The 12,369-nt window shown below is 35.6% G+C and overlaps 1 protein-coding gene across 5 annotated transcripts in view; it reads left to right on the top strand.

Annotated features, from left to right (window-relative positions):
* The window catches only part of RABGAP1L (RAB GTPase activating protein 1 like), a 563,059-nt gene that overhangs the window by 464,553 nt on the left and 86,137 nt on the right, over positions 1-12,369 (top strand). Inside the window, exons 1-2 of one of the 5 annotated variants that reach the window (XM_032463697.1) lie at positions 7,787-7,943; positions 10,287-11,111. The exons of 3 other annotated variants lie outside the window; for them this stretch is intronic. In XM_032463697.1, the coding sequence (XP_032319588.1) occupies positions 10,833-11,111 (279 nt within the window). In that variant the 5' untranslated portion in view covers positions 7,787-7,943; positions 10,287-10,832. Of the gene's footprint in view, positions 1-7,786; positions 7,944-8,848; positions 9,132-10,286; positions 11,112-12,369 lie in introns of those variants that run through there. One more of the 5 variants, XM_014561401.2, reaches the window with a different exon arrangement.

Below are 12,369 nucleotides of genomic sequence, written 5' to 3'. Positions count from 1 at the left end.
GAGCTAAGGTCTTAAGGTGGGAAGTGGTGCTGTCACACTGCAATCTCCTGTCAGATCCCTGTCACTTAGCTTGGTATGTTCACTTGTTGGAGGTTTCAGTCTTTCCACTAAGGCATATAGAGCTTTACTATTACCCAAATCTGAGACCTATTTTCTTCACTCGGCTTCTATTCAACTGCCCTGAGGTAAAGACAAAACACCAGTAAATTTGCTTACTGCTTCCCTTTCTAGTCTGTGGTGTTGAAAAGTTAAAGACTACTTCTACAAAAATATTAATGAAGAGAGCACACAGCACTATTTACAATAGCCAAGACACGGAAACAACCTAAATGTCCATCAACAGATGACTGGATAAAGAAGTTGTGGTATATTTATATAATGGAATAGTACTCAGCCATAAAAAATAATAAAATAATGCCATTTGCAGCAACATGGATGGACCTGGAGATTGTCATTCTAAGCGAAGTAAGCCAGAAAGAGAAAGAAAAATACCATATGATATCACTCATATGTGGAATCTAAAAAAAAAAAAAAAAAAAAAAACTTATTTACAAAACAGAAACAGACTCACAGACATACAAAACAAACTTAGAGTTACCAGAGGGGGAAGGGGGAGTGGGAAGAGTTAAATTGGGAGTTCAAGATTTGCAGATACTAACTAATACATATATAAAATTGATAAACAAGTTTATAGTGTATAGCACAGGGAACCATATTCAATATCTTGTAGTAACTTATGGTGAAAAAGACTATGAAAACGAATATATGTATGTTCCTGTATGATTGAAATATTGTGCTGTGCACCAGAAGTTGACACAACATTGTAAACTGATTATACTTCAATAAATATATATATATAAATGAAAAAAATTAAAATAAATAGAAATAAATTTTAAAAATAAATAAATAAATAAAAAGAGCACAGGCAACTTACATTAATAGTGCCGAGGCAGTCTGTGTTAAAGAGAAACTGTGTGTGCTTTCAGAAGAACTTTTGTCTTGGAATGAAGCTCTTTTACAAAACAACCACTATCTTGGAGAAGCTTTGGGCAAATTTGTAGCTTATTTTCTTTTACAGGAAAGAATTCCTGGAATATCATCTTGCATAATGGTTAATTATCCTCTCATAGTATCAGAGGTATTTTTTTTAATGGAAAGATACCCTAACATAAAATTGTGGTTTTTTTTAAAGCAATGGTTAATTACTGAAAGCTGCAATAGCTATAAATAATAGAATAATTCACCTATAATTGGCTAATATAGGACGCATTTATAAACTTGAATCTGTAAAACCATATATACTGTGTTTATATGTCATTTATATTGTCAACCCTTGTATAAAGAGAGCAATGTAAAATAATTGGAGTTAAGTTTAAAGATGTGTGTGAAAACAAATTCTTAGTAAATTATCAGATATAAATACAATTTGTGCCAAAGAGTCAAATAGTTTAGGGCAAAAAATAATCTTTTAAGAGAGCTATGTATGAGAGAGAGAGAGACAGAGAAAATGGGAGATAGAAAATTGGGAAGAAGACAAAGGGAAAGGTGTTATGGTTGAAGTTTAAAAAAAAAACCCTTTGAACATCTACATATTAACTTTAAGACCAGCTTACTGTTCAGTTTTTCCAGAGCAAATAATAATGATAATAATAATTTACAAGATCGTTAATAGTGAATAAAATAGTTATCGAAAGCAGCCAGTTATTAATGCTTCAGTTCTGTGTTTCTAAGCATAGTTAATGGTCAGTTTCTTTTATTCTTTATAAAGTTTAATACCACAACTCTTTGCTTAACAGTAAGTTTATTTAGCCAACATTGTTAGCCAGTTTTCCTGTAACATTCATTTTAGGCAGTTCTCCTTCATACATGGAAATAGAAAACTGGAAGTATGGGTGGAACATTTGATAACTGAAATTTTCAAATACTGAAACTCTATTTTAGCTCTTAATTTTAACATATTCTCATAGCCTAGTAATTTGATAGAGATGATTAGAAATAATATCCTCCAAGTAGAGTCACTAGTTAGAGGTTTTCTTTCTTTCCCTGTTATTTGTACTCTTCGGAAGAAAGATACAACTAGCGAGGTGTCAAAGAATTAGTTGGCCATTAGGAGAAGCAAAAGACATTATTTACATCAATTAAAATTCTCTGCAAATAACTAATATTTAATACATATTTGTATTCACTTTTATGGTCTGATCACATATAGATTTGCTAATATAGAAACATACAATCTTAGCTAGTGAAGGTAACTTTTCATTTTACCATGATTTTCAATAGTTAAATGTTGGTCATTTTAGTATTGTGAAGTCATAATCTCGTATTACATTGCAGAATGAAAATTCTCCCTAAATGAATGCTAAGTTGAATATAAAACAGCCGTTTCATAGCAGTTTTGAACATTTAAAATTTGTATTTAAGAACTATATTGATAAAAGTGTTAAAAAATAAAAATTATTCAAATTTAAAAAAATAAAAAAAGAACTGCATTGAAGATTTTAATGCAGGATAATAAGGACAACACAATAAGGAATGCATAGCCAGCAATTTGACAGCTGGGTGTTTTGCCTCTGATTGTTTATGTATCTGGTTAACTGGTAAACAGGCCTTCTTCACTTAAACATTGGAAGCTTTTCTTAGACCTCAAATGGACACTTAAAATAAGAAAGACCTTTTGCAGAATATCTATGTCCTTATGACTAAAGGTGGTTATCATATTAGAATTTGTGACTGAAAATAAAACCTTTGCTCAGCTGCGTCGGCACTAATATTGTCTCAACTTCCTGCTTAATTTGAAGAGTGATTAAAGCGTAAGGATTTGAGCTATTTTTATGATCTTCCTAATATTAGAGAGATACTCTATATGATGACACTTGTGATAGTTCTTAAACCTGAAATGATTACTTTTGGGGAAAAAGTTTTAGACTGAACATAAAAAAATGAACTCATTGAAATGAATGCAATTAGAATGCTTTGGGCATTGCCAGTTCTGCTGCTATGACCACTGGTAAAGATTATTCGTACCTGTTTATTATTTTACTATTAGCCAATTAAGCTATTTACTACTGCTCTTAAAGCAAACGAAAAAGCCAATTTTTAATATTGTGACAAAGACCATTGACAGTTCATTCAAAGAATGCTGCCTCAGCCCACGTGGTATTCTCTATTATAGCAGACTGTTCATATGTGCCTTGCACTTGTCAGTAGTTTGCCTTCAGTCTTTGTCCTTTATATTTGCAAATGCCTGAGAAATAATACTGTTAGATGCAGTGAGTTCTTAGTTCACATTTTCAGTATCCAATGCTGTAATATTAAATGCAGAATGCTAAGAGAAATTCAGAGTCTCACTTTGGAAATTTTGAAAGCTGCTATTTCAGGATCTCTAAGTTGAATTTATTTTCTTCCCTCTTGAATTTATCTTATGATGAGCCTGGTGTAGGTGGAAAAAACAGAAAAAAACTCTGGAGCCTTTGTAACCACATACTTCAGTTTTAATCATGGCTCTGATTTACTAGCAGTATGAACTTAAAGTACTGAAACTCTTAGCACAAAGGTTTCCTCTTTAGTAAAATGGGGCTAATAAAACCAGCTTCGCAGTATTGTCGTAAAAACTAAGAGATACAGTGTAGATAAACTCAACCCCAGCACAACAGCTATTAAATATGTGTTACTTCTCTCCTCCTTCTCCCCTTCACCCCAAGTGGATTACAGGTTTATTGGTCAGTTCTAAGCTTCTGGATAAGCTGCTCCTCTAAACGGTTGCATAGCATATTTCTTTGGACTCTGAGATACAAATGAACTGTAGAAAGCCTTATTATAATACAATTATAAAGAAGGATTATGTATTTCCACGTGATAGCCCATGGTAACAGCCTTTCTTGATCAGATTATAACAGAGGAATATCGTTATACAACAAATGCTCTCTTTGTTCCCTGTTCTTGTCACAATTGCTCGATTTAATGAGAGGTAATTGATTAAACTGTTTGCATTGTAGTCAGGAAACTGGAGAGGAAAGCTAAACTGCAAGAGATCCCCTCCCACCCCATTATCAACCTTTTACCTCCTCTAACCTGCCTCAGATATTTCTGACAAGGACTCATGTAAATTACCAAATCGGTTCCCAAGAAAGTAACATGTAAAAAGATGAATTGCGTAGGGAGAGCTGGTACAGATTGGAGTTGTGTGATATCTTTTATTTCTCCCTCCTGGCTTTTTATTAATTGGATAAGAAAATAGAAAATGGAGGTATCGACTGTGTTCTTATATACAGAGAACACCTCCCCGCCTCGTTTCTGAAGGTTGCATTCCACCTTCTCAGTTTTGGCCAATGATCTTACCCTTCCAGGCAGCGTTTTTATTAATATTGATAATAACAGCAGCTATCATTAATCAGGTACTTTGTAGAGCCTGGCAGCTTACTAAGGGTTTTTACGTGCATTATCTTATTCCTCGTAATATCAGCACTGTTACTACTTTTTTCTTATTTCGTGGATGAGAAAACCGGGGGTGAGAGAGCTTGTGCAACCTGTTCATGGTCAGGCAGCCAGTGTGTGGCAGAGCCTTGTGTCAAGCCAGCTTATTTTGAACTCCGGAGCCCACGTGTTAACCATTGCACTGTACTTCCTCCTTCTAGTGACAAGATGGAGGGAGAGAGCAGGAACCCTGCAGTCTTCGGTGACCGCCTTTGGCCTACACACCATATATTTTGTTGGCCTGATATTTGAAACCTACCACAGGCAGATTCAAACCTGCCTTTGAAACCTTATCTCCTGCTGTACCTAACATCAGTTCACCACTCTGGCCAGACTAATTTTATTTTCTCTGTAAAAAAAAAAAAAAAAAAAAAAAAAATTTCACTTTGCTTATTAAAATCCAGTCCATTGTTTCCATGAAGACTTTCCTGTCTGCAGAGGGACTTCATTCTTCAGTCCTAATGTTACTTGACAGACATAATGTATTGTATTCCATAACCTAACTGTGTGAGTGTGAAGGAGATCCCAGCGTGGGAGAGGCAGTGGTGTCACCTATAGAGCAAGGGTATTTATAGTTCCTAGCTCTTCAGCTTACTATGAAGGTTAAATGAGATTATGTGTGATTACTTACTAAGTACTAGCTGCTCTTATTATTATGAATGAATTCTTAGTACATTTTAGTCTTTATTATAACTAGATTGTATGAGTTGCTGTATTAAAAATTTTATAAGCCCTCCTCATGCTTGTAAATCTGAAACATTATCCATGTGAAATGATTTGATTTAGTTGTTAGTAAAACTTTAAAAAAATAATTTGAATGCTTTTGAAATTAAGATCAGGTTATTTGTAATTACAATTCAGTTGTAATTTTGCTCAAAATGAAACAAGATAAAGCATCACTCATATTCTTTTTGTTGGTTTTTCTGTTTGTTTGTTTTCGGGGTGAGGAGGGTAACTAGATTTATTTATTTAGTTTTAGAGGAGGTACTGGGGATTGAACCCAGGACCTCGTGCTACCACTGAGCTATACCCCCCCCCCACATCACTCATATTCTTAAATGTGTTTGAAACCATCCTCATTTCCGGTGATAGCAAATATCAGTGAATGCTTAGGAGCATTTGAAACATTTATTTTTGGTTAGATAAAATGTATTATGTTAAAAACAAAATTCAGGTAAGTAAATTTTAAAGATCTTACTGGCTTTATTCAACAATTCATGAATGGGTAGCATCCAATCTAGCAGATGGAAAGGAACTCCAAGGAGCTGTGCAAAAATGAAAGACTTGGTTAGGCAGAAGTGGGCAGGGCAAGGAAGTTAAACTAGGTGAGAAAGTGGATTGGTTACTGCAAGGTTACTTTCCTTCAGGGGATGACAGGGTCTCTCAGGCACATTTCTAACTAGTGCTGATCAGGTGATTCCTGGTTGGCTTAAGATTCCATCTCTGGGAGAGCCAAAAACGTAACAAAGTTTTTGTTTGGTGACATGGGACTCCATTTTGGGCCTGTTGTCTTGTTTTTAACAGTTGGCTTTGGATTTTAGAGTTACAAATGAGGTAAAAAGCTGAATTGTTAAAGAGTTGCAACTCCTCTTTCATCGTCTGGAATGTACCTCACCCTCATTCTTTGTAGTGAGATGCAAATGAGGAAGTAAGATACCCAGTGTAACTGTTAGGCAAGTATTTATGTCCCACTGGTTTTTGTTTTCTCAGTTTAACTCTGGGGATTTTTTTTTTTCTTTTAAGAATCTGTGTTTTCTGAGGTTTTGAATTTGCCTAGCAATTACTAGCAATGATAGGAAAGATAATGAGCTGAATGGTTGGAATTTGACACAAGAATAATGGTTTTCTTTACCTTTGCGTGATTTTCAAGAGAACTAAGATTTCTCTTATTCATCTTTTACTTTTTGTTCTTTTCCCTTTGTAATAACTCAGTATGTTACTGGAATATTCTGAAATCAAAAATACTCTGAAAAGCTTTCTTCTAGTGATACTTCTATGGTTTCCCTCTCATTGTATTTTTTGTTTCCCCACTTAGAGGACTTGGATTTTGCAATGTGCACTCCTAAGTGTAAAAAGAAACCTATTTAGAATATTGGTTTTCTGTGACTAAGAAAGTAATTGTAGAATTTTGTCTTTCTTAGAGTTCTTTATCTCTGTGTCAATACCATGAACATTTTATGAAGATCCCTTAACATTGAGTCATATATATACCTTATGAGTGTTTACATTGAATTATTCAGGAATATCTATAAAGATGATTAGACAAGGGCCACTTGGGCAGGACAAACAGTTTCTCCAGGGCTTTGCCTGTACACGTGGGAGACGCAGAAGACCTTTCTGCCCTCTGGACCATATTTCTGTGGTGGTTTTGTCCTCCTTTCCATCGTGTCTTGATTTTATGACTGTTGTGACGAGAATGTTCAACAAGTGAAACCTGAGACGTGGGAAAAGGGTCTTTACAGCCACTCTTGTGAGGTGAGATGATTTTTTTTAATGATGTGTGATCATGTTTAATGTCTTTGCTGCTTTGATGGTGGATAACAAAAATCCTACTCCCATAATTAAACTACGTTGCTTTGCTGCATTTGGGAAGAACACAGAAGTGGAAAAATGTTCACGCCTTATTCAGGCTTCTTCTGATTTTTTGTTCTGGCTGTTTCTAAATTTGATACTTAAGAATAGACGTTCTCTGAAGGCCAGGAATGATTTATTAGACTCAACACTCATTCAGTATGACCCAGGTATGTTTCTGTTAAATAGTAATAATCCTAGAAGAATGACTGTTGGAACAAAATCACCTACCAGAGTACAATCTTTGTAAAATTTTAAAAACAGCATTTAAAAATCATTGGAGATATTTTGTTATATTTTTCTCTTATCTTAATGAGATCTAGAGACTTTTGAGAATGATTTTGTAGCCAGTTTAGCTTCTGAATAGAAAGGCTGTAAAGAGTAACTAACAAAAAGTGTCACAACTGTCAGGGAGTCTTCATAATATAGCAGCGTTGATATTAGAAAATCAAAGTTAGGGTACAAAGTAGATTGCGTATGTGGGGACACATACAGCAACCCTGGCGGGGGGCACTTTAACATCTGATATTAATATGACTCTTTGTTTTTTATTCTGATAAAGATTAAAAAGGTAGTTTCACCCTCAAATCCCCAATAAGCCTATTTAGGGGAGGGAAATAGGACGCACTGCTTTTGACTCACTCTGAGCACAATGAGCACACGGGAAAACCTCTGATGTGTTCCATCCCTCTCAATTTACATGACCATGAGGAAATTGAAACCTAGGGAGGTTAACCGACTTGCCCTGGGACAGACAGCTAGCTGGTTCCTGCTTGAACTGGGGACCCTCTGTTGGCTACTACGAATGCCCTGTTTTCTGCTACCCATTTGGTACACAGTCCTCTGCTGGTAAATGTTAGCAGCAGCTGTGTTGTCGGCACCACACGCCTTGATCGCAGGTAATTCCCCACCCCCATGCCCTTTTCCACGCGGCTGCGCAGTGTGAAGGACGTGCTGCAGAAACTCAGGTGAAAACAATCCTGGGGGATCAGTGGGTCTCAGTCCACCTGGGAAAAGGCAAGAGTTAAGAAAGATGACTTTCTTGCAAGGGAGTGAAGGATTGTTATGTGAACATGGATGTGTACAGTGACTCCTGAAGTTTGGGAGGGTTTTGTAGCTGATGTTTTCTAAGACAGTGTCTTTAGGAAAAGAGAAAAAGGCCGCACAAAGACAGCTGGTTTTTGTTTTGTTTTGTTTTGTTTTTACTGTTGTTTCGGTTTTTTTTAAACATATCTTCGGTTTGCAAAAAGTATGCTTTTTGCTGTGACCACAGATACACATTTAACTATATTAGAAAAAGAACATACTTCAGACTCTGAAGTATGGAAGAACATTTTAAGGGTGACAAAAAATGAAGGGTGCAAATTAGACTTAGGGAGTCCTTGCTCTAGAAAACGCATGCACTGTGACTATGGTAGAGGACCTCTCGGACTTAGGCATGAAATGTTAATAATTCTAGACACTCTGGCTAATTAGTACAGTTTTTTGAAGGTAATAAAATACCTAAGTGTTTACCTTAGAACCTGTGTGGAATTCTAAAATTATTTTAAGTTGTTAGCTTCTGTTTGTCTTTACAGCCTTTGATTGTATTTCTAAAAATGTTTTACACTTATAGCCCTGATGCCTTAAATAATTTATAAGTTTAATACACAGCATCGAAAACTATTTGATATTGTTTGCTCCAGCCTTTTTTTTTTTTTTTTAACTTGGTTGTGGGTGTTGTTCTTAATCAAGATTACCTATTGTTAAACTGAACTTGCTCTCCCAGGGTGCGCAGGCAACTGCCCAAATGCGGTTATAATTCTTGTTTGCCCCTGGGCGGTTGCCAGCAGGGAATAAGGCATTGTGGGAAGTAGTTTCTTTACCTTCCACAACAGGTGTCTTTGTCAGTGCACCTGATTCAGATATCAATGTGGAAGCTCTGAGTCACTGGAGCAAAGGAAAATGTGAAAGCCAGAGGAATTGCTTTCACAGCTAGAAAATGGTGCTGCAAGAAAAATTCGAAACCTTCTGGTGCAAGTGAATGCATGAAGAGGTTCACAGTATCTTTTAAAGTACTTCTGAAAAGATAAGAAGGAATTTAAAAGGTATGAACTGCCTTTGGCGCCTTATAATACCTTGTCTCCTGATTATCATTTAATTTTTACCTGGTTAGTCAGCGTTAAGTAGGTGAATGTGCTGGCAGAATTTTTAAAGAAAATAATGCTTAAAAGACAAAGTGCATTTTAGGGGGAAAAATTGAAATGAAAATGCTTTACCAGCTCCAATAAAGGTCAGACACTGTTTGAAGCTGTTTTAATCCTGAGGATTTATTTAAAGTATTGCATTTTCTGTTTAAATAAGCCTATTAGACTTGCTTCTGTTTCCTAGCAATAAAGTGTTTTTCCCCTTCCGTGTATGAGCATGTGTGTGCGCGTGTGCCTGTGTGCGCGAGTGCGTGTGTGCATGTGTGTGTGTAATCTAGAATGCTATACCAGTTGCAAAACTCTCTTAAACGCATTTAAATGAAACAAGATACTATTTAAGTAATCATGCTAATCTAGTGAAAATACTTTAGAAAAATAAGGAAAAATAGACACTATAAATTTTATTCTAAGTTTTGTTTTCTGAAAAGCAAACAAACTTAAACAACAAAATACTGCTATTGGTGATTAGGTCTAAAAAGTCCAAAAAGTATCTGTATGTGAGTGCAGACCAACATTGCCAAATGGATTTTTAGTTCTAACAAATAATATTTCTCTTAGTACTGCAGCGTCATAATCTATGAAAAGCAGAGAAGAGAATAAGTTAATTAGAAATACTGGAAAAACAGCTTTTGGAGGAGCTTTATCTGTCCTCGCCCCCCCTTTTTTAAAAATATGCTTAATACTTTTTCCATGGAATTAGCATACATTATACCTCTGGTGATGTTGGCAACCTCGTAATGATAATTATGGGCAGTTTTCATATTTTTCATCAAGGCATTATGAGATGAGTTTCCTTTATGGTTTCCAGCTGTACTTAAGAAAACACTTCTGGTGGCTCAGGAACCAGTAGTTCATTACTATCTGATGATTTGGATAATTAAAAGAAACTTCTAAGCTTAAAAATAGAGATGAAGAGAACTTTTTTTTTAATCTATGGGAGAAAAATAATCAGTTTAGAAATGAGAACCCTGTGTTGCTTTCAGAAGAACAACAGAAAACTAAGTTCTCAAAATCAAGAATTCTACTTAAAATATTCTTTTTTTTTTTTTTTTGTAGGAGAAGAGGAAATGGTTATTAACTGATGTTACAGTCTCTGTTTCATTTTTATAGTTTGGTACTTTTTTTTTAAACAGAAATACTCAGAGGAAAAAAAGAATCTTTTCTTCATATTTCAGGAGATAATTTTTAGTTGCACCAAGAATTCTATAAATTCTTTTTTTTTATAAATTCTGAAAAACTAAGGGTTGCCATCTATTTTCTCTGAATGTGAAAAAATAAGCAGTAAGAAAATTCATTTCTCCTCCAAAAAGAATATTGCTCTAAGTAATACTAAAGAAGATAAACTTTGAAAATTTCTAATTATCAAGAACATAACATAAATCAATTTTTAGTGGCTTTGGTTTTTGGTTTTTCATTTTTGCTGTAGCATATTTCCAGTTAGGAGACTTTTATTTCTCATCTTGAAGTTGAAAGAAGATTTCCAAAAATTGAATTTTCCAGCTGCTGAGTTAAGAATGCAGAAGGTGTTTATAGTATATACTTCCTCCATAGATAAGAGACCTCTCAGTTTTCTACTGGGGGTGAACTGCTAGACATCTGCCTATGATAGCAGCTGCTTCCCCCCCCCCCCCTTCTGGATTTTTGACACTCCACCCCCTCAAACTCAGGTGGGTGTGTGCATTGGCACCGAGCTGCAGTAGGATTTTTCCTTGGATAGTCTGGTCTGGAGCTGGGGCAGCAGCTGCTGCTGTGGAAAGGCCAGCTGGCAAGATGATGGAAGAAATCTCCATTATGGTAGCCTATGACGCCCACGTTTTCAGCCAGCTGCACGATGAAGACTTCCTCACTAGTCTGGTGGCCATCAGCAAGCCCAGGTCTATGGTAGGTGGGGCCTCGCACAGTACTCTGGGGCTGTTGTTTTTCTTTTTTCATGTGATGGTTAGACTCCTGTAGCAACTGAGGCATAACTTCCTGGGAATTAAACTTGAAATATTGCTGTTGGCTTTGTTACAGGCTACAGCAAGGGCTACAGGCTTTCAAGGATTTATTTACATAACACTATGATACCTTAACAGTACATTGAATGTGTCCTAGGAATAAACCTTAGGTTAATGCTTTCATAGGTAGTGAGGCTGAGAGTTTTACAGTGCCGAACATCACTCTGTCCCATGAGTTTGCCTTGTATGTATATATGTGATTATTAGCTGAGGGCAACCTACATTTACATACATATAATTCTGCCTTTTTGAAGTGGAATGTTTTAACCAGTGGGCCATAACATTGACATGTTAAGAATTGGGCTATTTAAAAATCGAATAACTTTCAGAGTCTTTACATTATGACTGCGAGCTTTATGAAAATTACTTCTAATATAATTTTAGTTTGGATTTAATATTTGTTTTGTTTTGTTTTTGCCATTCTGCAAGAGTCTTAGTTTGCATGTCCTGCCATGATAGAAAAATGAAGTTCTTTCGAATGTTTGCTGTTTCTTCTCTGTAGATATCGTACTTATAACGGCCATTGATTCATACCTTTCAAACAGACTTTCCTAACTATTGTTGTAGTCATCTCTTACTCGTTATGTTCCTTACTGCTCATCATGAGCAATAGAACAAACAAGCACATCACAACAATGATTCTCTTACTAGTGTGAAACCCTAAATCTCTGTTTTAAGGCATGGCAACCTCAAAGCATAATATGGCAATGTCTTCAAACAGCATATTGCAGGGGAAAAAAATAAAGGGGAAACCCATAGGTTGATTTTAAAAGACTTAAGGGTTATATCAACCAAATGCAGTGTACTGACCTTGTTTACTGATCTGGACAAATCATGAAAAATGTCTGTAGGATAATCAGGGGAAATTTGATCATTAATTAGGTATCTAGTGATATTAAGAGAATTATTCAATTTTTTTTTTTTGTCTGTAGTAATATTATGATTTTGTTTAAAATGATTTAGAGATTCATATTGAGGTAGTTAAACATGAAATGTCTGCAAAGATTCAATATCATCCTGTAGAGGGGTTGGTGATGTGGGTGAAACTAGATGACTGTGTGTTGATAGTTGTTGAAGCTGGGAGATGTACATTAGGATTATACCCTCTCTACTATTGTAGATGTTTTATAGGTGCAGTTTAA

This window comes from Camelus ferus, chromosome 21, assembly GCF_009834535.1.
Source record: "Camelus ferus isolate YT-003-E chromosome 21, BCGSAC_Cfer_1.0, whole genome shotgun sequence".
NCBI classification, from domain to species: Eukaryota; Metazoa; Chordata; class Mammalia; order Artiodactyla; family Camelidae; genus Camelus; species Camelus ferus.
Note: the sequence above shows the minus strand (reverse complement) of the source record. Positions and strands in the feature narration are given on the sequence as shown.